Genomic DNA, 26,676 nt, shown 5'->3' with positions numbered 1-26,676 from the left:
ATGTTTTTGCAGAGTAGCTGATCTAACTCAGTTCAGCAATATTTTACTTGCTTTGTTTTTGCCTGAAGGTTATTGGTGTTAGTCAAGGTGGAAATCAGAGGTCCCGTTTGCTGAAGAAGGAGGGCTTTAGGATTTGGTCGTGTTTGGGGATTAATGAAGCAGTAGACAGGTAGAAGGATCCAGAACATAAAACTTGGAAGGAGTTTGAAGAATTTGTTGGCTTCAAGAAAGACTTGGAAAAACATTCAGCGACTCAAAATCAGGGACAGTATTTGCCTGTGTATGGTTTGTGAGAAACAATTACAGAAACTTCTTAATTTGATCAACAAGAGTTTGAGATTTTCTCAACACTCAGAAGCTCCTGGACAAGGTGACATTGTTACGGTTAACATTCACTGTCCTATAGACACTTGTGGAGCGGCAGACCGGGCTTAAGAAAGGACACTGTCGAAGAATCAAAGACCTGAGCCGCTCTGGAAAGCTTACTTTAAGGTTTTGTAAAGGAAGCCACATCAAAATGTAGAATCTGAGATCTAGGAAGGGTAATGTGGCTTTTGTTTTGGTCATGGAACAATAGTGGAGACTTTATCCTCAAGCAAGTGCTATGAGTTTGGTTGTCTGCATGTGAGGCTACAGAAGGATTACAGACATGTCTTTTTAGGGTTTCTAGGGGTCTGCTGCAGGAGTATAAAGTACCTGGACCAGATAGTATGTGCTATCTGGTTTAGGGTGCATTATCCATCTCTGCAAAGATCTAAAATTCAACCACTGCCCTCTACTGCTCTGCTGTGAGAGAGATTTGGCAACAGTCACCCCACTGGTGCAGGAAATCCTGATATGCAACACCTTCAAACCCTGGAATGAGCTGAAAAGTGTCACGGAGGAAGGAGAGGAATATCTGTAACCACCTTGACACGATATCAGACAAATTAAAAACAATCAATGGATTATTTTTGTAATGTTTTGATTAATTCTTTTGTTTCCTTTTGAATGGTTTAATTATTGTACCTTTAAAGCTACAGGTGGTGTTCACATTCTAGCAAACAGTATTGATGTTTGAACACTTTCCGTTTTGCTTTTAAACCTTCAGCAAAACACAAATATCACAACATGTAAGCTAGAAAAATGCCCTTCCGTTTTTATTGGGTAGCGAAGTAGCAGGACTTATGTTTTTTGTTATTCTTGACTCACCACAGTGATGAGCAGCAATCTTTAACACGACAAGCTACATGTTTTGTTAGGGATGTGAGAAAAAACAAACAGCCTCTTTTTTTTAATTCATGAACTCTCTTCACTCGTTCTCTTGTTTTTTCTCTCTGTTATCCTCCGTTTTCCCTCTTTCTGGCACCACAGGATCATAAAGTGCAGCCCATTGGTTTAACAAGGTGAAGCAGTATTTCTATTCTCTCTCTCCTCCTCTCTCCGTCTATCTCTCTCCTTGCGCCTTCTTAGCCAATCGACAGTGTCCTGATTAACATCATTTTGCTTTTCCCCCCTCCTCCTTCCTAAAGGCCCTGGAGAGCCGTGATAGGCTTGCTGGGAATAAAACCTGGACGGTGTGGGAGGTGAGTGACATTTTGGAGCGAGATGGCGAGAGGGACGGTCGCCACATACCTGCATGGAGTGCTTCTCCTGGCTCTGTGGAAACCGTCGCAGCAAGGAGGTGGGTCCCCCTTCGGAGCATGTATGCAGAGCAGCACCTGCAGGTCAGGTGTCACATAAAATGCATCATCAGAAAAATATGCATAGGTGAAGTTAATATTAGATTTTCTACTGGAGATCTTCTAGGCCTTCATAGTTCAGATTTAGTTAATTAAGATGTGTGATGTATTTTAGGTATTTATATTTTTTTCATAGATTCAAGAACCTACAAAAAATGTCCAAATATCTACAAGTTTTTAAATACCTTTTAGGGTAAAGATACAGGTGCAATTCACCTGAAATCTGGCTGTAAAACTCAGGTAACCTGAGCATCTTTTTTAAATAAAATTAAACATAAATATTTGACTTTCATGGGAATATTTTAAAAATAACTGGCTAGTGGTTAAAAACATTGAGGACTTTTCTGTAATCTTAAAAGGACAAAGTGTCTTTTCCATCTAAAGTCCAGGATGTTGAAGAATCTTCCTAATAAACATTTAATATGGTGACAAATCGTAGTTGTAGGTTAAATGCTTCACACATCATGCATTAATTAAGAGAGTAACTGTTATTTTAAAGTACATACTGGGCATTAATGTAATTTATATTTCTAAATGTATATATAGAGAGAATAAGCAAATCAACACAAAGTAACAAAGTTGTAAAGCATAAAGAAAATGATACAAGGATTTAAAAAAAAGTTTAATATTTACTCTGATACGCCTAATTAAAAATTATATATTTGAGTTTTGTGGGAGGATAAAAGTAATTTCTGTTCTGTTTATCTTCATTTAACTTCCTACCTGCTCTGATCAGTTTCCATGTCTTTGCTAAATAAATGCATTTACACGAAGATGCTGCAATCCCAACTGGGAAGTCTCATGATGCTGCCAATACTGTACAGCAATGTCTATCGCCAAGCCGCACAGCTAAGGTGTTGCGTTCATGGTGGTGTGCAGTGCAAGTGAGACTTCTTCCTGTTTTCTTTCAACATTATCTTTTCTCCTTGCCACTCCTCCTTAAAGGCCAGATTTGTGGAGAGTTTGACAGCTCACCAATGAGCAGCCTCTTGGCTAACTTTATGATTTTGTTGTTTGTGTGGTCTGACTGATGACCGTGTCTTTGTAACGGATCTCTCTCATTCACTTTATTGATGAACAGATCTAGAAACATTGTTTCCAACTTTACCTGTTTGGTGTTTCTGGATCAGTAAGAACTGTATTCATATTGAGATTAAACCCCATCCTTTCCATCTGTTGGATGAACCATGAACATAAAACTCTAATGTCTGTTGTTAGAATATGAGAAAAATGTGAAAAAGTTCCAACGCTGTAAATATTTTTGCAAGGCATTTTAACTACAGCTGGATCCATTCAGTTGTTTCATCTTCAAATGGTTACAAATCAACACAACAACAATACAATAAACCAACATTGTGATGTTTCTGTAAATAAATCTAAACTCAAACATAAAATACTAAACCACTTTACATTAAAGTAACTATGCTGAGTTTATAGTTACAAGTTAATAAAACCAAAATTAATACTTGCAGTCAATGTAGAGACACATCCTTCCAATAAAACATATTTTTAGTAGATCCAAGTCTTCATTTTTGCTTGTACAATTTGTTTTCTAAAGCAACAACAGATCTCAAAGGAGCCTGCAGACAGAGCTGAGTGACTGAGCAGCTGAGTTATTTACTGTGTTGTTAGTGTACATGGCATTACTGTGACATCAGTAACTCACATTCTTCAGGAATCCCTGCAGACTGTGTTCTACATCTGGACTGTGGGTTCTTAAGCTTTTCCTTTTATAGCTGTTCCCTGCATGTGTTTCTATTTTTGGCAGCAGAGATTGGTGAAATACAGAACATAGGTGCAGAAAAGTGTGAGAATTATGAGCGGAGAGGCATGCCTTTTCGGTTAGGCAGTGTTTGTTATCAGCTGCAGATAAATCAACACTTACAAAAACACTCACACAAACTCAAAGTAAGATAAAAATAAAGTTTTCTTTTGCATGTATCCTAAATTCAAAATTTGAGGCTGCATGTTTATAGCTAAGACAACGTTTTTTTCTTTTTTCACACTGATGTTTGTAACCAGGTGTATATGTACCATCCTCTGGAGGAGCCGGAGCCGGTCCAGGAGCTGGATTTGGGCCAAGCGGTGCTGGAACTGGAGCAGGAACTGGAACAGGCTTTGGTGGAGGTGGAGCGGGTCTTGGTGCTGGTCTCGGTGGAGGTAGATGACAGCTCATTTTCTTCTTGGTTTTATTGACTGTGATCACATTTCCTGTTTGATTGACTTTAGATGAATTTAGTTTTTATTTCCAACACTTGTGCTCATAAAATCAGACACTTGCTGGGGGACCATGTGTTTTTGTTTCAAAGATAATCAATTCCATGTCGATTTCAACCAAAAAGAAAAAATAGACTGAAATTTGTTAAGCTTTTTTCACCTCTGAGCTATAACATCCATCTATGTTGTGTAGATCTATCTGAGCTGACATTAGTTATACTTTTGATCATTGCCGAGTGACGCCTATAAGTATGTTGTGTCTAGGCATGAGTTGGTATGATAACCTTGCGTAAAAGCATCAGTTTCAAGATATCCCGATATTATGATTAGGGGTGACTGTAGGAATTCGCCCTGTAATTGGTGGATCACCGGTTCGATTCCCGGTCTGTCCACCCCCCGTTAAAGCAGGACGCTTCACCCTGGTGTGTGTCAGAAGGGCCAATGGTGCAAAGTTTGTTTGTGCAACAACAGCTATCTTATTATTGAGATAAGTTGCAATTAACTGAACTTTTGGGAAGCTAGGAGAACACTGCCTTGAACAAACTGGAAAACACACAGGAAAGGTCTTAAATGTTCACAAGTAAATTATGTCATTATAATTCCTTTTGTAAAGAATATTGAGCTACATGCCTGATGGAAATGGCTGCATTAAGAAACTTTTGTGAATAATAAACCAATTTAAATTCACTTGTACCTTAGGAGGATATGGTGGACAAGGACCCGGGGCATTAGGACCTGGAGGCATAGCACCAGGAGGTGTTAGACCAGGTGGAGTTGGACCAGGCGGAGTTGGACCTGGTGGAGTCGGACCAGGCGGAGTCGGACCAGGCGGAGTCGGACCAGGTGGAGTCAGACCAGGTGGAGTTGGACCTGGTGGAATTGGACCAGGTGGAGTTGGACCTGGTGGAGTTGGACCTGGGAGTTTCAGGCCTGGTACATTTGGTCCAGCCGGTAGTGGACTGAGAGTAGCTGGTGAGAAATGCTTGTTCCAGTTTGCTGTTGATTCCATGTTTGTCTGTAAACTCACCAGCAGTGAACTGTCATGTTTGGTTTCTTCTTCCAGGTGGAAAACCTCCCAAAACAGGTAGGATCTGTAGAAATGGATCGCAAACTGTTGCTGCAACTGCATTAAGGCAAAAATAAAGCTTTCCATTTCTTTGCAGGCGCTGGTTATGGTGGATTTGGACAGGGAGCTGGAGGTGTAGGAGGAGGACTGGGACCAGGTGGTGTCGGTCCTGGAGGCTTTGGAACTCGTCCTGGTGGAGTTGGACCTGGTGGAGTCGGTCCAGGTGGAGTCGGTCCTGGTGGAGTCGGACCTGGTGGAGTTGGTCCAGGTGGAGTTGGACCTGGTGGAGTTGGTCCAGGTGGAGTCGGACCTGGTGGAGTCGGTCCAGGTAAAAAAAGTTTTCTTAAAATTATTTTTGAATTGATTTTTTAGGTTTTTACTTTAAGCATTCTGAGCATTTAGTGAATGATAATAAAACTCACCAAATAGTACTTAAATTTTTAAAATCAGAATAATTGCCTGATTACAATAACCGACTTATAGAAAAATCAGTCATGGAAGTTACTTAAGCCATTAGTCATCGCGTCTTTTCGAATTACAACCAGAAACTTCAAGGTTTTATGTGGATTCTTGTTTGATACATCAACACAAAGCAGCAGGTAACTGAGAAACAGAAGTTAAATGATAAATGGTTGATGATACCAACAAAAATATGAAAGGTTTGCTGGTCATATTCATATCTATTCTGCTACCTTTAATCAAGTTAGATTCAGCATAAGCAATTGTCTTCTAAGCTAATTAGTTTACAGAGTAAAAAAATGTAATTTAATCTCAGTATATACAAATGTTCTGTGAAGGTCTCATGTTTGTGGGAGAAAACCGGTGAACAAACAGGATGATGAAAACCAAATGACAAAAAAAGACAGGTTAGGGTTAAGGGTTGGCTTACCTAGAGCTAAATGCAAATGAGAATCTGTTGCAGTTCTCAGAGATGCCCTCAGTCTAATCTCACTGATCTTTAGTCGTTTTCCAATGAGAAATGGGCAAAACATTCACTGAGGCATACTGTGTGCATCATTTTCCTTCCAACTTCACAAAAATTTCTACTAACAAACATTGAAGTCTGTGGTTATAACATAAAAAACTGTTAAAAGTATATTCAATATTTGTCAAGGCACTAAATATTAAGCAAAAGTTCCTGCAACATGTGCAGAATCTAAACACTTAGTTTGCAGGCTGCTTATTTAATACAGTGAAAGTTACTCGAACAAACATAACCTGAAGTCTAAACTCTTGTACCATGCTAATAGCAGATTAATGTAAATATTGTTTTTATATCAACACTAAACTAGAAGATAAATACTGTGTACATAGACCATTATTTCATTTCCTCTGACATCAACATTATAGGCTATTGTTCAGGGACCACCCGCACACATAGTGATAAAGGATATAATGTGTTAGGCATGGGAGTCCCTCAATAAACAATGGCAGTCATTACGTCAGCCAGACGGATTTGCTTTGGAATTTGAGGCCTCCTTGTTTTTCATCCCTCATACATGCGCCTTGACTGTGCAGGATGAAAAATGTTGGTGATATGATGAAAGCAGCTCTCATAGGATAAGCCCCAGTTTTGGCAAACCTTTTGAAATCCACCCATTGTCTTGGTGGGCAGAATATGGGTCAATAAGAGGATAGAAAACATTTATAGACAAACCTTTAGTTAAATGTACTTATTTTATCTGTTAAACTCCATTTGTTGTGTTTTTATTACACAGAATGTAAGTTGATGTCTTTTCCCATGTTTAACTTATAATTGAAACTTGTCCTTGTTTGCAAGTTGACTATGAATATTTTTAAGGCAGGTTTAAGAAAATTTCATTTCTAAGGTAATGAACTTAACTACTATTAGGCCTCTATTAGAGGCTATTAATTCCCAAACATTATGATTTACATAATCAAATATTGGAAGAACAGCTTTAGTAACAGTTTGATGACCGAAGTTTAAAAAGTACAAAACTCAACAAAAGGTAAATAAATCTAACAAACCAGACTTATATAAAGATAAAAATGAAACAAAATTAGAAAATCATAATATGTTTCAATATTTAAAACTATAGCAACAAAGCCAATTTTACAGAAGTAGATTAAAATTAAGGTATATGTCCCAGTATTATAAACTAGTTTACATTATTAGCTCAACCAGTTGAAAGAAGCATTAACACTGACCTCTGGGAATTAAGTCATAATAACGTAACTCAAACTGATTTACATATAATCGTTAATATTTACCTAAATGTCTTTAGGTGTTTATGGAGGATATGGCGGTGGTTATGGTCCCAAACTCCCCAAAACAGGTGAGTACATTTTCAAAACCTGTTTTCCACTTCGGTTCTTAGCTAAATGTGGTTGATGTGTTTTTGTTACCATAGGTGGTGCTGGAACATCTCTTGGAGGAACAGGTTATGGGCCTGGAGGAACTGGATTTAGACCTGGGGGTACAGGATTTGGGCCTAGTGGTGCAGGAGTTGGACCTGGGGGTGCAGGATTTGGGCCTAGTGGTGCAGGAGTTGGACCTGGGGGTACAGGATTTGGGCCTGGGGGTGCAGGAGTTGGACCTGGTGGAACTCTTCCAGGCGGAGGTGATGAATAAATTATAATATAGCCAACAATTTGCAAATGTTTGTCTATTGTGCCTTGCTAAAAGGTTCATTCTCCTTCTACTTGTACAGATTTTGTCATGTTACAACCACAAATCTTTGTTTTTTTATTGGAATTTTATTCGTCAAACTAAGATCGGCACACATTTGTAAAGTAGAAGGAGCATATTGTTTTAAAATTTGTTTGAAACACAAACTTGAAAACTGTGCTGTGCATCTGTATTCATCCCCATTTGCTCTTGTTCCTTCACGTGTGACTAGTTTATATTCTTTTAAATGATTTATTTATTTATTTTTTTTGGCTTTTTGAAAGTAGCTCGCCAGGAAAATGAGTTATGAGAGGAGGAAAAACATGCAGCAAAGGTCAACAGGCCTTGAAAAACAGCATTTTAATTTTAATAAAATTCAGCAAAACTTTAAGGTTTAAAAACAAAATGTCTGTTATTTGTCATATCGTGCGACATTTTTTATTTCTAAATGCATAATGTGTTTTTTTATTAACTGTAAATTTTCTCTGCAGCTCCGATATTACCTCAGACTAGTGCAGGAGCTGGAGGAAAAAGTGGTGGTAAAGCATCCAAGCAAGTTCCAGGTATGAGCTTAATCAATCTGTTACAAAAACAATTTTTCCTTGAGATATTCTTAATATAATTATGAATTACACAGGCATCGGCGTACCTGGACTTTATCAGGGTGGATTTGTACCAGGTCAAGGTGTGTTGTAGAGCTATATGTAACATGGAGTATCGTGTATTGTAGGGAGGAAAAAAAATATTAGTCTTTCAATGTCCTCTGATAAGGTTTTGGAGGCCGAGGGGTTCTCCCTGGAGTAGTTACTGGATCTGGAATTGGGCCTCAAACTGGTATGTAACTGTGCTTTGGTTATGAACGATATGAGAACTTGTTTTGGCACAACACTTATCTTTTTGCAGGGACTGGAGTACTTGGTCAAGGCGGGGTAGGACAAGGAAGCAGTAAGTGTCTCAAGGTCTTAAATCTACAAGTTATTAAATACAAATGTTACTAATTTGATTTCAGAATTTAAATACTAGGTTCCCATTTATGTAATTCTGTATTTTGTCTTTCTCGTCTTAGATGGTCGAGGACAAACTTTATCTGGAGTTTTTCATGGTTACCCTCTAATATCACCAAAATCAGGTACATCAGGACTTCTAAATGCAGAAAAACATTTCTATGAAAACAATAATACATGCAAAGGACATACTGAATAAACTAAATCGATATTCAAACCTTTGTGTTTCGATTTAGGGACAGGAAAATCAAAGAAACCAGCCAAAGCTGCAGCCAAATATGGTAACTCAAATCTGTAATCTGTAACTTACTGTGGCAAGCTGACTGGATGCATCATTGATGTTTTGGTAAACGTTATTTTTCTTGAGGTGGTGCTGGAGCTGGAGGAGGCCATCTTGGTCAGGGAGGAGCCTTAGGCACTGGAGGACTTCCTAGAGGTGGCATAGGTGTAGTCCCTGGAGCAGGAAGTGGAACTGGAACAGGAATCGGACCAGGCGGAGTCGGACCAGGCGGAGTCGGACCAGGCGGCGTCGGACCAGGCGGAGTCGGACCAGGCGGCGTCGGACCAGGCGGAGTCGGACCAGGAGGAGTCGGACCAGGCGGAGTCGGACTAGGCGGAGTCGGACCAGGAGGAATCGGACCAGGTGCAGCAGCACACATGGTTTATTTTCTGCTCTTTGAGGGAAACCAAGTTGCAAAACACAACTAACAAAGACATTTTTCTTCTGTTAATGTTCTAATCAATAATTCCTCTAATATTTTATTTAATAGCACACTTCAATTTCAAGTACACGTTTCAGTGCATAAACTGATATTACATTTTACACAGGTTATGGTCCCGGCTCAGCAAAAGCACGCAAATATGGTGAGGCATGCCTTCATGCAACTTACATCTAAAATATGTAGATTTGACTATTTTACAGCAATAAATTGTCTTTACTCTTTGCTGGTGATGTAGGTCCTGGTGGAACTGGAGTTGGTCCCAGCACAACAGGGGGCGGTCTAGGAGGACAGCTAGGAGGAGGACTTGGCCAAGGTACAGGACTAGGGCCTGGATCAGGGCTTGGTATTGGCCCAGGAGGTGCTGGGACTGTTTATGGACCAGGAGGAGTAGTACCTGGTGGTGCTGGGACTGGCTATGGACCAGGAGGAGTAGTACCTGGTGGTGCTGGAACTGGCTATGGACCAGGAGGAGTTGTACCTGGTGGTGCTGGGACTGGCTATGGACCAGGAGGAGTTGTACCAGGTGGTGCTGGGACTGGATATGGACCTGGAGGAGTTGTACCAGGTGGTGCTGGGACTGGATATGGACCTGGAGGAACTGGCACTGCAACAGGAACTGGGGGTAAATCAGCAGATACAGTTATAGAGTGTAATTGTAGCCATAATCTCCCTTTATAACTACCCATTAAGAGAACATGATCACTTTAATTCCCATTCATTGAAACCCGTCTAATACTATATGTTTATTTCAGGATATGATGCCAGTGCCAAAGCTCGTAAATATGGTAAGAATATTCCAAAACTGTAAAATATGGATGTATAAAATATTTCTGCAACTGTTTCCTAAAACTAAGACAACATTATGATTCTGCACATTGTAGGCATGCTGAGCGGAGCACTTGGAGGAACAGGATTAGGACCAGCTGGAATTGGACCTGGTGGCGCTGGTACAGGATACGGGCCAGGAGGAGTTGGACCTGGTGGCATTGTCCCTGGTGGTGCTGGTACAGGATACGGGCCAGGAGGCGTGGTTCCTGGTGGAGCTGGTATAGGCTATGGACCTGGTGGCGTGGTTCCTGGTGGAGCTGGTACAGGCTATGGACCTGGTAGCGTCCCTGGTGGTGCTGGTACAGGCTATAGACCTGGTGGCGTTGTTCCTGGTGGAGCTGGTATAGGCTATGGACCCGGAGGTAAAATAAAAAACACAAACATATACTCTAATATGTTTAACTTGGTTATTATAGTTCTTAAAGTACTTGTGATTTATCTGCAGGATCTGCAGGAGCAAAAGCAAATAAATATGGTGAGGCAACCTTCAAAATATCCAATATCTGATGAACATTGTAGTACACTTGTGATTTTATTGTTTCTACCAACAGACAGTCTGATCAATTAATCCTGCAGGCAGTAATTGATATGACATTACTTCATGTTGTCAAATCTTTGTTGAGTAATATCTATCTTCAATGACATGAGTTTTTTGATCAAAATAGTTTGTCTATTTTCCCTTTAAGAAAGAAATTCTCTTTTCAGGAGTCCCTGGAAGCGTGGGAGGTGCCCTGGGGGCAGGAGGACTTGGGGTTGGAACTGGGCCAGGGTCTGGACTTGGAGTTGGTGGAGGGCTTCCTGGACGAGGTGGGGTGGCAACTGGTGGTGGGCCTGGATCAGGAGTCCGGACAGGAGGGACACCTGGTTCTGGCATTGGAACAGGAGGTTTAGCAGGAGGCTTTGGACCAGGCACTGCCGGAGGTAAAAATAGAAAAAGAATATTGTCAAAATGTCTGCAACAACTTTGGAATTAGCTTTTTTTTTTTTTTTACCAGTTTGTGTCATCATTTTATACCCATGTGTCAAATTCTTCCTTATTAGACTCGAGCAGTGAAAGCGCTGTGAAGGTCTATTGTATTTCAAATAAATTAACTTGGAGGCCTAAACATATACAAAACTAACCAATCTTCACCCAAAACTGTCCCTCAACTGAAATTTTTATATTTTGACGTGAGACAGGTCAACTGGTAATTTGGTTTGTAGGTAGAACCCACTGAAACAAAAAACAAAAGGTTGTTGGAGGTATGCCCTAAACCCAACAAGAAACATTAAAGGGTCATTTTTTTATTTTTTTATACATATTGAACTTTAACAAACTGATTTTGAGCCATTAGTTTCAAACTTGGTCAATATGGCCTTACGGCATTGGGTATTAAAAGTTATCAAAAGCTGGAGTTTTTATGCATGCATCTTCACAAATGGCCTGATTTCCAAACGCTGTAACTTTCACATTGAAAGCCCAAATTGAACCAAACTTGGTATTAGTCTTCCATGTTGGATGACTGATGATACCATGTAGTCATATGCTGAGGTCATCTAAGCCCTGCCCCTCCAGAACAGGAAGTGTCATTTTTTTTCCATCTCCGACCCCATTCACCTAATCACAATCATCTTGTGTCAGAAGACAGACAACACGTTGGTCTAACTTGTTATGAAGCACAAAGAGTTTTCGGTGGAGGGTATGGCAACGGTGGTGCAGTGAAGAAAGCCTGTAAGCTTCTGCCTTACATTTGGTTCTAAATTCCACATATTTCACCAAGCTGCACCACACTGATGATTGGTCCTAACCTACCCTCCAAAAAGAATGCAATACAAAATTTCATGGTCATAGCCTAATTCCTCCACAGTGCCGTTAGAATTGTTGGTAACACTTTATTTGAAAGGGGGTGAATAAGACTGACATGACACTGTCATAAACATGACATAACACCTGTCATGAACATGAATAAGCCTTCATGAATATTTATGACTGTTGTCATAAAGCGTCATTTGGTAAATTATGACACTTTTAATACAAAGTTGACATTATTCAAAATGTCTTTATGACAACTTGACATTAACCAAGAAATCATTACTGATATAAATTTGTTATAAAAGTATTACTGATTGCACTTTAAAAATTATGTAACTTTATATTATTAAAGGTAAAGTTTAAACAGTAATGATTTCTTGGTTAATGTCAAGTTGTCATAATAAAGACATTTTGAATAATGTCAACTTTGTATCAAAAGTGTCATAATTTACCAAATTATGCTTTATGACAACAGTCATAAATATTCATGAAGGCTTATTCATGCTCATGACAGGTGTTATGTCATGTTTATTAAAGTGTCATGACAGTCTTATTCATCCCCCTTCAGATAAAGTGTTACCGAATTGTTTTCTTTTTTAAATCAGCCCCCAAATCAGCCCAACGCATGATTTGACCAACAATCACAATATTATAGTACACATGTGCAACTTATCACGACTAACAAAATAGTCTCTTGTAGCCATGGTTCAATTCAAACCCCACAAAAAGTTGATCGTTTTGAATCAAAGTCACCATTTTGTCCGTTTTAAGCACATTGTATATAATCAATCTCCTCCTACAAGCATTGACTGCAGGCATTGATGATCAAAAGTTATCAGAAGCTCTGTGCTATATCAAAGCATGTGGCTGTGGGCAAGCCAAAATCTGACCACTCACCATAAAATATCAGGATGTAATACCTTCCACATACAAGAATACAGCTAGATGAAACCATGTGTGTCAAAACAGACCAGCACTGATCACATTCACCACCACGACGCCATATTAGCACCTCCCCTTTTGAACAGGAAGTCACTGTTCAAAAAGGGGAGCATTATTAAATAAATTAATAATGTTGATGTAAAAAGATCTTCTGTGTAAATGTTTTAATTCTCTGCTTTTAGGATATCCTGGTGGTGCAAAGTCTCTCAAATATGGTGGGATTTAATATTTATTTGACTCATTTAAAAAGTGAAAACAATTGTACGTTAGATTAGCTTTTGACTTTAACTGTAACTATGATGTTATGTTTAATTGTTTATATGACAAATATGAATATGTTGATTAGTTATAAGCTAGCTGTAAACTCTCTTCTTAACAGGACTTCCTGGTGGAGGAGGATCTCCTGGATTTGGGGGTCCAGGAACTGGAGCATCTCTTGGTGTTGGCAGAGGATATGGACCTGGAAGTGGCTCGGTAGCTGGAACTGGTTATGTGCCAGGTGGAGGTTATGGTGTAGGCCCGGGAGCTGGATATGGGACAGGTTAAGAGGACATTTTCATCTCTTGAATACACTCAGATTAGTTACAGCTTGAAACCTGTTGAAGTAAAGTTTCTCTCATATGCACAGGTTATGGGCCTGGATCTAAACGTTCTAAATACGGTATGAAAGAAAATGACATTTTCAATAAATTCATATTTTTGGAATGTTTGTAATCACAGGAAATGCTGATTTTTCTTTCTAATACATTTTTTGCAAAAGGCCAAGTTGGAACAGGTGGTGGCGGAGTGCTTGGAGGGGGAGCCGGAAGAGGTGATGAGTCCTTTCTTTTGGTGTTTGTGTGCTGACACTTTTCGTTCTCTTAAGCTAATTAAAAACACTTTTTGCCATAATCTGAAAATGTTTTTTTTCTTATTCTTTGGTTTGATGTTCTTATAGGTGGCTATGGACCTGGATCTGGAGGTCAAGGTTAGTTTGGTCTGTTTAATATCGTAAAGGTAAACAATTAGTTTAAACAATTAGTTCTCTTTATGGAGCAAAGAGATTATGGGTTGAAATTATTTTACAAATATGCTGCTATAGGACGACTGAACAAGAATAGACGTATTCTACGCAGCTTTTCTCAGACATTATCAGACGGTAGATACCGTCAAAGATATAAACTTTTCACATTTTTCATTTTGGCAATTGTTTTCTGCCATTGCAAAGTGGTCAAAGTGTTTTTGACAACTCTCATAAGCAGCCAATAAAAATCATACCAGCTACTTTGAATTTACTGAGTTCTGTCAACAATAATCACTGTTACTTTTTTGTCCATTCCAGACTTGGATGACAGTTTAGGAATGAAACAAAACATCAAAACAAACCAAAAACAATAATAATGTGCAAGAAAAAATGTTTTTAAATTCAGATTAAAAAGTTTTGTGGTCTAACTTGGCTATCTGTATATGTTTTCTTACTATTTCCTGGTGAAATCAAGTAAAGTTTTTTTCTGTCCCCAGGCACTGGAACAGCAGGGAGTAAAGCAGCTAAGTTTGGTAAACATACAGAGGAAAATCAATCAATTAAATAGGATTTAAAAGGAATTAGTTAATAACTATCTTTTCTTTTCGGCATTTAAGGCCAGCCAGGCTCTGTTGTACCTGGAGCAGGAGCAGGAACTGGTGTTGATGTAAATGGAACCGTCAGTGGTGCAAGACCAACACCTCAACCTGGTGGTGAGCTTATTCTTAATGTTTTTAACATTAAAAACATTATTGTGGCCATTTTAGATCAATAATTGGATTATCTGTACCTGATAAATCACATAAATTGGATCAGAAGGAAGACCTGGATCTCCAAATGGCACATCAACACCAGCAGGAGAAGGTATCTATAGCTCCTCAGATGAAGTTTCTCTTATTCATAATTAGAAAGTTTTAAATTATTTTTTTAACTAATTGTCCAGGTGATGGTGGTGCTAGCACTACGTTAGAGGGCTCGGGGATTCCTGGAGGAGATGGTGTGTGAAACTTGAAATTATTTCTATTAAATGAGATTAATCTGTCTAGATTAAAAGGTTGATTCATGTAAATTAATATTAAAACAGGACAGACTGGTGTAGGTGGAAGACCACTGGGAGGCGAGGGAGATAGTGCAAATGGAACCAGTATCCCCATCATTGGAGCAACACCAGGTAATTCCAACCAAAATACATATCAAATATGCTGAAGTGTTTTAAAAATACTATTGTGCAAATGCCAGACATTATCTTAAAGCTACGATTCATTTATACCCATTTAATCATTGTTCTAAAATAGGATTTAATGGGAATACAGTTCCAGGTGAGATTCTTTTACAATTTGTAAAAGTGAAGTCAGGTTATAATGTAATCAGTCTTTGTGGGCGTCTATAATTTCACTTTACATAAGCAATGTTTTCATGGACTTCTCAAACAGCGCCCCCATGTGACGTTAACAGGACACTTTAATTTCATTACTCATTCAAACTGAATGAGTAATGAAAGATTTACATTTTATGTGTAAAATTTATAAATGAGATAAATAACTTTTAGTTTGTGTTGGTTTAATGTTTGGCTATAAAGCTGTTCCAGGAACATTTAGATAAACAGAACAAGAATCAGAAAATCTTTGGATTCATGTATATGCTCCTCAAATTAAACTGTTTATCTTTTTGACTCTCATATCATCAAAGGTTTGATAAGTTTACCTCAGGCACTAATGACTCAATTTAGAAAATTTATGTTTTAACAAAAGATAGTTAAAACATATTAGTTGTCTTTTAAGATTATATGTTTCCTGGCTGTTACTGATTTCCAATTTTCTTTGAAGTCTGACTGCTACTTCCAACGTCAACTAACTTATATATTTTATTTCTTAAAACTTCAACAAATAAAAGAGAAAAATGTTATGTGAGCGTCATTTTATAAATGTAATAATTTTGAATCTAAAAGAAAATGAAGGAATCATTGGATCATGTCGAACATTTTTTATTTGACTGGTTTTTAAAATGTAGATAAAACAGTGAGTGCTGTTCATTGATGCATTTATACAACATAAATATTGGGATTTCTAAATTAAAATGCATTTCATGAATAGTAAGGAAACATTCTTTTATTTTTGTTATATTTGGCCAAAAATTAGGGTGGTTTATAAACAAAATGGATGATTTATTATTGCGTCTTGTAATTTTATATATTGTAAAGAATACATCTCCACACTTTGGTGACATCTTTCACCAAAGTGTAGAGATGTATATAATGTATATAATGTATATTTTACTTTTTGTTAACTTCAAAAATAAACAAAAACAAAAGTATTATAGCAAAACCAAGGCAAACACTGATCCAGCCAGTAATTATTTTATTTTTCCTAATTTAATGGTTTTGAATATGTGTGCACCACAAAAAATAAACCTTGAAAAGTTCCGAGAAGAAGAATTTAAATTTGAATCCTGAATAAAAACATGTTGTTTTCCCTTTACAGTTGGTGGTTCACCTGCACAAACAGATGGTAGGTGTTGCTTCATGAACTGATTTCATCCACTGTGTACACTACTGGTAAGTGCATATTTTTTAAAAGTGTTTCTTGTTTTAAACAGGAGGAACAGCAGTTGGTAAGTTGAACCATCAGAAATTCAGTTGATAGTTGATAAAATATTGTCACTTTGGCATCACGTTTTAAATTCTCTAAAATTCAGGTGGAACAAGACTTCCCCCTGGAGGTGAGAGTTAATCACTGCAGTGTATTCTAATTGCTTCATATGACCGAAACCAGGAAGAAAACTTGTTTTGATTTAATTTTCTGATTTATGCAGGTCCTGGAGGTGACCTCTCCGGGGGAGGACTCCAACAAGTCAGTCCTCTCAAACCTCCAGGTGAATAAAATGAGTCTGGTTTAGGCAAAACAAACATTATTGTTACCTTTGAACTATTCTTTTTGCTTTTTCAGCACTAAAACAAGAAGAAATACAAGAAAGGAAAAAATAAAATGAGAGAACAGAGTCGTAATAGTAATATCAATGGAATATCTTCACATTTTGTCAAAATACAATCAAAAACATTATTTATGTTATTCAATTTTATGTGGCAGACCAACACAAAGTAGTTTGTAATTGTAAAGTGAAAAGTAATTCATAAAAGCTAACATTTTTATTAATAAAATTCTGGTAAAAGTGCCTTAAATTTACACTCCAATCTTTTTAAATTTTAATATGATCAGTGTTTTAAAGATAAACAGATTCCACACGTTATTTATGTCTGAGTAAATACAGAGGCGGGTAGAGCACCCAAAACGTTTACTCAAGTAAGAGTAGCAGTACTTCAACATATTTTTATGCAAGTAAAAAGTAGCCATCCCAAATTTAATCAAGGAAGAATAAAAAGTATTTGATAAAAAAGTCTACTCAACTACTGAGTAACAGATTAAAATTCAGTCATTTAATATTTAAAAAATTACATAATCAGACAAAGCAGATTATAAAGTTAAGTGGAAATTTTGGTATTTTAAGGATAAAAATAGCAATAATTCATATAAGTAACAAAAAATGACAGAAATTTTCTGCAGGTGTGTGTCTGGTGAATTTTTGGTTGAAATTTGTTTTTCATTCAATGGGTAGAAAATGCAGAAATTTTACTCAAGTAAGAGATACTTCATAATAAAATTACTCAAGTAAAAGAAAAAAGAAAAATTACTACTAAAAGTAAAATTTTTCAAAAAAAAAAAAAGTTAGTCATGTAAATGTAATTGAGTAAATGTAACTAGTTACTACTCAACTCTGAATACAGGTAATCAGACAAAAAGCCTGGAAACTATGGAGGAGCAACATCTCTGCTGTTCGGTCATCCAATAGACTTTGTAATGTTTTTGGTTTTGTCTTACAGGTGTTCCTAGAGGTGACACACCAGGTGAGGGAGATGGGGAAGGAGGTCCTGATGGAGAAAGAGACAGAAGGCCCGGGAGTCCGACCGGTGCCGGGGGAACCGGAGACGTTTCTGGAACACAAACAGGAGTGGGAAGAGGCGACGGTCCAGCCACTGGAAGAGAAATCGGACCAGCAGGAGGAACAGCGAAACCACCTCAAGGTCCTGATTTTATCAAGTATACGACCAACAAACGAATGGACTAAAGTTACAAGGGACAAAAAAAATCTGAACAAATACTGGAAAAATGTTTTTTTCTTACTTTATAGGTGTTGGACCAGGTGGAGTCGGTGGGGTGGTACCCGGAGCTGGTGGGGTAGCGACAGAAGTCGTAAAACCTGAAAAAAGTGAGCAGCAGCCATGTTTTACCTTCAGAATGTTTTTCATTCATCTGTAATTTACTGACATTTAATTTATACATCTCACTTATCGTCTCCTGCAGGCTACGGCGCAGGTGGAGTTTTACCAGGTGGAGGTACGTAAACTTCCAGTCCAACGTTGGAAAACGCTTGAACTGTGGTGCAGCATGTACGTTCTTTCCAACTCAGGTCCACGCTACCCTGGTGCTGGTTCTGGCGGCTATGGTACTGGTACAGGAGGTTTTGGTGTAGGTTCAGGCGGCTATGGTACTGGGTCTGGTGGATTTGGGAGACCCATTGGCGGTTCTGGCAGTGTTGGGACTCCTGGGGTTGGAACGGGCCCTGGAGGTGTAGCACCAGGTTCTGGTAGCGTCAGCGTTGGGCTGGGTGGATATGGTGGTGGCATCGGACCTGATGGTAGGTTCACTAATACAAACATTTAAAAAATAAAAACAAGTAAAACAGTTGGATTTAGTTTAATCAGACTAACAGGGAACCTGTTTGTAATTTGTGTTAACCAGGTTCTAGATATGGCACCGGTTCCGGATCCGGGAAACCCCCAAAAAGTATGAAAGCACAGATTAAATGCAGATTATAATGGGAGGAAACTGGAGCTAAACAGGATTTAATTTCAGGTTATGGAGCCGGAGCTGGCCTTGGCAGATATGGAGCTGGATCAGGAGGAGTTGGTCCAGGTGGCTTGGTGCCTGGTGGTGGTTACGGACCCAGTGGTACTGGTCAAGCCGGACTTGGCCCTGGCTCTGCTGGCACAGGACTGGGAGGTGTTGGAACTAGACCAGGTACCTATGGACCAGGTAGTGTTGGTACTGGTGGAGTTGGGCCTATTCCTGGAGTTTATACTGGAGGTCAAGGACTGGGAACAAGAAAACCGTCAAAAACAGGTAGAATAATAAATACATTTAACAATTAAATACTGTGACACATTTCAAAACGTTAAACGCTGTTGACAGGCTACGGAACATCACTGGGTGGAGCTGGATACGGACAAGGTAATTTAATTTTATTCATTTGTTTCAAAAGGGAAAATGTGACTAAACCCCATGAATGAGCCAGCTTTCCCTTGCATGTTGATAAAAGGGCTTCCTCCAGTGCATATAAGCCTGGCGGGCCACCAGGCTTTACTTGCCCCCCCCCCATCATTGTTTAATCGCATCAATTAAACAATGATGTTGACATCATTGTGTAATTTAAACGGGCACCAACTCCACTGTCCCTGCACCTGCCCTTTGACCCCACAAGATATTATTTCCAAATCATGATGCCTGCTCATGAAAACATATTGGGCTGCTGGTGGACTGTGTTGGCGCCCCTCCCAATGGGCTTAGCAGGTTTTCTGGTATGAAACTAAAATAATTTTTTTCAAAATTCAAATTTTCAAAAATTATGTTATACTGTCAGGACATTGTGACATTTTAACAAATATGTAAAAATATATATAATTTTTAGAAAATGTTATCAACTGTTGCATTAAAAAGCACCTAAAGTTTATTTCTTGCAAAGCTAGAACAGAATGTGTATTTCCATTTTTCAGGTGCAGCTGGTGGAGCAGGAACTGGACCTGGCAGATATGGACCTGGTTCTTTTGGGACTGGAGGAGTCGCACCTGGTGTAGCTGGTGCTGGAACTGGAGGCTTCGGACCCGCTGGTGCTGGAACTGGAGGCTTTGGACCTGCTGGTGCTGGAACTGGAGGCTTTGGACCTGCAACTGGTTTTGGACCAGCTGGTCAAGGACTAGGAAAAAGGAAACCTAAATCTGGTACGTAGGGTTCACACAGGTAGACATAAAAATGGCTTTGATTTTTTGAAAATAATAAAACGGATTGATTTTCATCTTTTCATTTTTGTACTTCCAGGTTATGGAGGAACTGGTTATGGACCAGGTAATCCAGTTTAAGTTTAATGAATAATGAACTGTTTATATCTATATTTATATCTTTAATGCACTCTTTGTCCTGACCGGAGGTTCAGGAGGAGCCGGTCTTGGTGGACCTGGAGCTAGACCTGGAGGATACGGGCCAGGTGGCACTGGGGGTACTGGATCTACTGGTTTTGGGACTGGAGGAGGCAGCTTTGGTCCTGGAGGGACTGGGGGAGGCAGCTTTGGTCCTGGAGGCACTGGGGGAGGAAGCTTTGGTCCTGGAGGGACTGGGGGAGGCAGCTTTGGTCCTGGAGGCACTGGGGGAGGCAGCTTTGGTCCTGGAGGCACTGGGGGAGGCAGCTTTGGTCCTGGTGGCCAACCACTTGGATCAAGAAAGTCTGGATATGGTTCAACTTTGGGTGCAACTGGACATGGACAAGGTAGATGTATCTAAAATGCCTTATTAAAAACAGAACATTAAAAAAGTTTGCACATGGTGCTGGTCTTTTACCCCCTACATCCAGTGTAGTTTGACCGTCAAAAAGGACAAACAAATTATAGTGGGTAAAAACAGGGAAATCCTGAAACATCTAACTACAAACACCGTCTCAGTAATTCCTGACAATGTTCTGGGAATCCGGTCTGAACAATGTCTGCAACTGACCTTTCACACAAGCATTGAATAACGAGACAAACCAACCATGTAAATGTTGACATTTCATTACTGAGTTTGCTCCAGACAATTTCCTGCTTTGGGTTGGGATCTGGATGCATGCTACATTTACAGACATGACATAATAAAGCCTCACTGAGTGTGCTGGTCATTCATATACATCGGTCGCTTTTGCCTAATTTTTTTTATGAAGAACGTTATTAACCTATTATGTAAAATCACCTGTTTTTGAGCCTCACATCATGTTTATAATGTTATTCCCTCATCAAACCACTCCTGGAGAGTTGCTTCAACTCTTTCATGCATGTTTGAGAAATCCTTGAATCTCCTGTTGCAGCCATTCAAGCCAAAACACCTGCTGTCTCGGAGCATTCCTCCCATTGACTCAGCTCCTTCAGACTAGCGGCAGCAGCAATTAGCAAACACCTGATGGAACTGAGCTTAACATATGAGCTGCTGCAAGTGCAACACTCCTGAGGACCTTGTGAAAGGGCTAGTGGAGAAACATTGTTCTGATGATGTGCTGAAGGCGGCTTGTCGAAAAGAGCAGGAGCTTCTTAAAGAGACAAAGGCCCAATTCAAGGCATCAAATTTCTTTTAAGTCATGTCTGATATATACATCATATAGCATCAGATTGTGCTATAAAATGACAAGATGTGCCTGCAAAAGACTGCACCTTTAATTTAAAACTATTTATTTTCTTTTTATTTCTTGTGTAAATGATCAGAATCTTTACTATACCGACTGAGTTGCCTGTAATTTATCTAAACAAGATTACTTGCCTCCAACCTCCTTGTGCAGGAGTTGGAAGCCGTCCAGGTGCAGGAACAGGAGGATTTGTAGGAGGGGGACCAGGCAGGATACAACTTTCAAAAAGACATTGCTCTTAAACTTAGTGTTCTTCAGATTTTATTTGCTATAAAATGCTGTATTACACAGAGAAATCTAAGTCACTTATTCACTTTAACTTGCTTGTTCAGGTACTGCAGCTGGAGGTGCAGGAGGCGCTGGAGGAGGTCAAACAGTTGGAGGAGTAGGCGGTCAACCAGGTTCGTCCCACAGAGCTATGAAAAATAAAAACTCATTTATTATTAACCACAATATAAAAATTAGTAATAAAAACACATTCAGATGAAGCAAAAAAAATCTTAACTGTCTTAACAGTTCAGGAGAAACAGTTTTAAGTTGTAATGTGCATGTTGCACCAGGAGGGGGAGCTGTGCCTGGATATGGCGGAGCGGCAGGAGGAAGCTATCCAGGTAAAATGACCTTCACCGGACAACAGGCTTTCTTACAAAGACATTCTTCAGTCTTGAAGTTGCTGTTTGTGTCATCTTAAAAATGACTTAAAAAATGAAACTATTGTTAACAGAATCTATTGTTAACTGTGTCTTTTCCTGCTATTGTTCCCTAGGATATGCAGGGACAGGACAAAAGTGTAAGAAAACTTACTTTGTACTCTAGTTGAGCCACACCATTCAGCATTCGCAGAGTCTATATTAACTGAAAACAAGAAGCTTCCTTTGGACGTTTGGTTCAGCACAACACATACTAATTTTATTTACCTTTTAAAAGCCATTTAAAAAAAAAAAAAAACTTGGATTTTTCTGTGGAAATAAGCTGTTTTTATTTTTCACCACTTTCAGCCAAAGCACAGAAAGCAGCCAAATACGCAGCCATGCAGGGCTTCCTTGGAACTGGAGGCTACAGAGGTAACAAAAATCAAATTATTACATAACCTGTTGTTCCAGAAGTTATTGTTTCTGAGACCAATTTCAAGTAATATAATGGTAGCAAAATAATACAAGAACACATTTTCAAAAATCAATAAACTTCAAATTCTAATGAAGATTTAACACTGGAACTGGAAGACATTTTAAATGTCCAAATTTAACTAACAAAACAACAAACAATGGATACTGAGGTCTCTGAAAACAAAATTGTTCTTCAAAATAAGCTAGTGGTAACTAAAACCTTTTGTCATCCAGTTTTTTGTAGAAAGAAAGAAAAGAGAAAAATGATAAATGATGCAAATGGAAATTATTGAGCTTGTTTTAATTCATCGTGCAATTAATAGATTTATTTATTTAATTGATTTAAGAAAGGGTTGGGCCTCCCTTATGCCTTCAGAACTGGCTTAGAGAAATAACACAATTTTGGAAATAAAAGCGTCATTGTTGAAATAAACACAGCATTTTCATCCACACAACTACCTTTCAACGGATGTTTCCTCTTTTTGAGTGGTTATTTTGTGAAAACCACAGTAGATTTGAAGTTTCTGAAAAACTTCTCCTTCAGGAAGTCGGCTTCAGATGCCTAGCTGCATTAAATTGTTACCATTTGATTTACATCAACAAGCAAACAGAACAGATGTACCTAATAAAGTGGCCAGTAACTTCATATCTATTCAAATAAACAAATCCATCACAGGATATCCTGCTTTCTTTCTTGAGAAAAACATGTTGCAATTAGTTATTCAGCTTCTAAAGAAACAGAAACTTTGTGACTTTCATTACAACAGAAATATTTGACATCTCACATGAAAAGAAGTAAAGTTTATTTGTCACAGAATAAGGAAAAGTATTATCACATGTCTAACACTCCTGGCGTCTTTGTACGTCAGCTGGAGAGTAACTGTCTTTGTTGCTGCTATTAGGTGGAGCCTGTCAGGGTAACTACTGTGGCCGAAGGAGGAAGTGAGAGACCGACAGACAGGAAGTGACCTCATTGAAACAATAGTGGTGCTATAGCATGATTACAGCTTGTGAATGTCTTAGCTGACTTAGAAACTAAGGCCATAACACGTTCAAAAAGCTACATTTTTATAATTTTTTCTGAATATTTCTTAAAATCAGCCTTCTGTTGTAGACTAGTTTAATTTAACAATGTATTTACATTAGTTTTCTACAAGAAAAGAACAGAAATTGGAGAAAACAATTTCTGTCTAGGCTGAGAATCCAAAACGAGTCACATTTTATGACCAAGCTGTTTAATATAATGTTTTGTTCATAGATGCTGTGTTAAATATGAACTGCAATATTGTTTATTATGATTTTTTGGGCAGATCCTTCAGCTCTGTCTGCATGCTGACACACTGCTAAAAAATTGCCTTAATACACTAACACTGAATTTATCTTTAGTTTCACATTTTAGTTTCAAAGCCGCTTTTAACCCAAACTGATTTATAAGCTTTCAGTAGACAAAATACAGACATTTTTATTTTTGTGGAAGGAAGGACAACTTTAATGTTCTTCCTATAATCCTTGAAAAGATTTTGTTCGTGTCACTGTACTCACACCTCAGGACCTGCAGATTTTAACACTTCTTACAAAGTAACAAAGAATTTTTAATGTAAAATTCTAGTAAATGTGTTTGTATTTGTGCAGTAAGGATGTTGTATTTACAGTACAATGTGACTTTGTCAGATTTTGTACGCGACATTGAGAAAATCTAACCAAATATGAAATATGAGGAAAAAGGGCAACAACTTTTAACTACTTTTCATTCTTGTCTTGTAACACTGTTGAAAAGAAAGAGCTCACACTTACTAGTATTTTTAAATTATGCAAATAAATGTATTTGGACACCTCTTTTATTTGCCTACATCTTGCAAGTGGGCATTTTGAAACATGCCTAACACCTTCATAAATAGATGATGTGTTTTCTACATTGTCCCTAAGAATCTAGATAATTTTAAAATCTTAATGTAAATGAGCTTGTCTTTCTATCCTGTAGCTCTACATGTGTTTAACATTTGTTTTGTTTGTTTTGCCTATGAAGAAAATTATGAGCTTTTGTACATTGTTTCCTGAAGAAAAGAGAAGAACAATAAAATCTGGTTCTAATACGGAGTTTGTTTGTTTTATTTTAGCCACAGGAAGTCATAGGCATAATGCTGGACATTAATGTCCAAAAACTGAGTGGCAATCAGGAAGAGGAAGACACATACAAAGAAACAGATGTGTGTTTTCACATTTCTATCTGTGGTTACTCTTTTAAAACCAAGGGCCTAAAAAAGGAATCGAAAAATGGCGGCTATTGTGATTCTGAGGCATAGCAGGAAAGTTCAACGCCATTTTCAAGCTGACTTATGGAAATCAAAAGATAATTGTGTTAATCATGGGAGAGCAAATACAAATAAAGTGGTAAGCAACAACACAAACACACATCTGTCAGCGGGAAAGAATCAGAAGTAACAAACAGAACGTAGCATTTCTGTTTTAACAAACAATAAAAGCATCAGAAGCTGCAGAAGGAAGTCAGTCTTTTTAACAAAGCTTCCTTAATTCAGGGCTCTTGCAGGTTTTGAAGCGTCTGTGTACAAGTTGAGATCCAATAAAGTGAACTAAAAGTTCTTAAAGACATAAAATGCCAAAATTCTCTGCAACATGCAAATTCTGCATGTTGCAGTTTTCTGGACGATCACGATTACCGACCTTTAAAAAGTTTCACCTGCCGATACCAATTTGCTTTGTCTAAAATGTTGCTAAATATAGCAAGACAGTCACTGAGTTGGTAACAGTGGGTGACTGTGACCTGGTGGGCCGGCCTGTCAGTCAAACCTCTCTCACGTAAAAGCAGAAGAGGACGGCAGCTAAATACTAGGCCTTCCCTCAGGCAGATCAGATCAGCTTCACATTTAAATATCAGCTGATCACAATCTCCCAAAATTAAGAAAATCATCGCCAATGTGAAAGTAGCCTAATTTTCTGCTAAATCAAACTCTTTCAGTTTTATCAGAACAAGAATCCAGAGAAACCCCTACTAGTTTATAAATTATGGATTTCTTTTAGTTTTGTTTGTATTTCCTTCTAATTCGGGGAAGTCGTTTTCATTTTGCGCCACATCAAAAATCTGAATGTTCCTAAAAGACTGGTTGAACCAGAATGTATTGATAAAACCCATTAACTTGCTAAAATATCAATAAGTAGCTACTTCAGCATTCAATATGTGTTTCTTAAAACAAAATAATACTGAACATCTTTTCACACTGATCTGACCATTAAGGATTTTGTGATTGTTTTTGTGGGTTTTTTGTGGTGTTAATTTAGAAATATTTGAAAGGACTTTGTATATTTGCACTAATCCACTAATGTTAAATGTGAGTTTTTATTAATCAATTAATAAACAACTATAATTTGAGATCAGGTAAGGCTGAGGCAGCAGTCACTTAAATCCAACGTTTTTGGCCAATTTTGAGAAAAACATTCAGTAAAATTAGAAAAAATGTGGGTATCTGTTGATTTTGTGTGAATTTTGTGGATTGTGAAAAACTGGAGGGATTATAGATGTAATATGGAGTCTAGGGGGCCACATCAAAAACTACGCTGGGCCAGTTTTGGCCCCCAGACCTCAAGTTTGACACGTTTGAACTGCCTTATTGCTGAAAATGTGCTATATAGATAAAATTAGCTTACCTGTTTTTGCTGAATATGTTTTGATATTCTCCTCATGCTGTCATTAATATTTCTGATTCCATTGGCAGGAAATTCGCACTTCCACGATTCTCTTTTTTCACCCGTTGCCATGGTGAATGGCGTTCTTCTACACTCGCGCTCAAGCTCAACTTTGGGGTAACTTGACTCAGAATTGAGTTAAAGTTGGTATCACAGAGCCTGGCAATTCAGATAATCTGCCTTCTAATCAGGGTTTGGGGTAAAAAATAACAAAGTCAGACAAAAGAAACTTTTTCATCAGTTTTCATCAGGAATTAGTTTATTTTAATAAAAACCTTGTGAAACTTTTGTGTCTGGTGAATTTTTGGTTAAAACGTTTGTTTTTCATTCAGTGGAAATCCAGAAACTGTTCTCAAGTAAAAGTAGTGATACTTTATAATGAAGTAGAAGTAAAAAGTACAGCATAGGAAAATACATTTGTTCGAAAAAGTTACTCAAGTAAATGTAAATGAGTATGAATAATTACTA

General features: G+C 38.2%; 2 protein-coding genes across 3 annotated transcripts in view; one reads left to right on the top strand and one right to left on the bottom strand.

The window, feature by feature from the left end:
* Positions 1-1,699, bottom strand: part of mrps17 (mitochondrial ribosomal protein S17) — a 28,474-nt gene extending 26,775 nt beyond the window's left edge. Inside the window, exon 1 of the mRNA XM_015036669.1 lies at positions 1,615-1,699. Within this exon, the coding sequence (XP_014892155.1) occupies positions 1,615-1,684 (70 nt within the window). The 5' untranslated portion in view covers positions 1,685-1,699. The remainder of the gene's footprint in view (positions 1-1,614) is intronic.
* Positions 1,583-24,600, top strand: elnb (elastin b). Of its 2 annotated transcripts, XM_015036664.1 has the most exons (50): positions 1,583-1,663; positions 3,744-3,881; positions 4,638-4,910; positions 5,002-5,022; positions 5,102-5,302; positions 7,251-7,301; positions 7,377-7,586; positions 8,125-8,196; positions 8,271-8,318; positions 8,405-8,467; positions 8,537-8,578; positions 8,700-8,762; positions 8,874-8,918; positions 9,005-9,265; positions 9,466-9,501; positions 9,595-9,981; positions 10,112-10,144; positions 10,241-10,549; positions 10,633-10,662; positions 10,893-11,108; positions 13,104-13,136; positions 13,301-13,462; positions 13,550-13,582; positions 13,682-13,732; positions 13,859-13,888; positions 14,422-14,457; positions 14,542-14,637; positions 14,741-14,788; positions 14,868-14,921; positions 15,009-15,095; positions 15,220-15,243; positions 16,405-16,431; positions 16,520-16,534; positions 16,619-16,642; positions 16,736-16,795; positions 17,802-18,002; positions 18,110-18,187; positions 18,283-18,315; positions 18,389-18,616; positions 18,721-18,765; positions 18,835-19,101; positions 19,171-19,209; positions 19,752-19,976; positions 20,074-20,100; positions 20,183-20,518; positions 21,733-21,801; positions 21,961-22,011; positions 22,167-22,190; positions 22,399-22,464; positions 23,409-24,600. In XM_015036664.1, exons 1-50 carry the CDS (start codon positions 1,588-1,590, stop codon positions 23,450-23,452), a joined length of 5,088 nt encoding a protein of 1,695 aa, XP_014892150.1. In that variant the 5' UTR covers positions 1,583-1,587; the 3' UTR covers positions 23,453-24,600. The 2 variants fall into 2 exon arrangements, with proteins under 2 accessions (XP_014892150.1, XP_014892151.1); XM_015036665.1 differs by lacking the exon at positions 14,422-14,457 and having other exon boundaries at positions 20,074-20,099; positions 20,179-20,518.
* The last annotated feature ends 2,076 nt before the right edge of the window (positions 24,601-26,676 follow it).

The sequence above is a fragment of the Poecilia latipinna genome, unplaced genomic scaffold (assembly GCF_001443285.1).
Source record: "Poecilia latipinna isolate Pla-1442-1.1 unplaced genomic scaffold, P_latipinna-1.0 Scaffold375, whole genome shotgun sequence".
Taxonomy (NCBI): Eukaryota; Metazoa; Chordata; class Actinopteri; order Cyprinodontiformes; family Poeciliidae; genus Poecilia; species Poecilia latipinna.
This window is presented reverse-complemented; position numbering and strand designations above follow the sequence as displayed.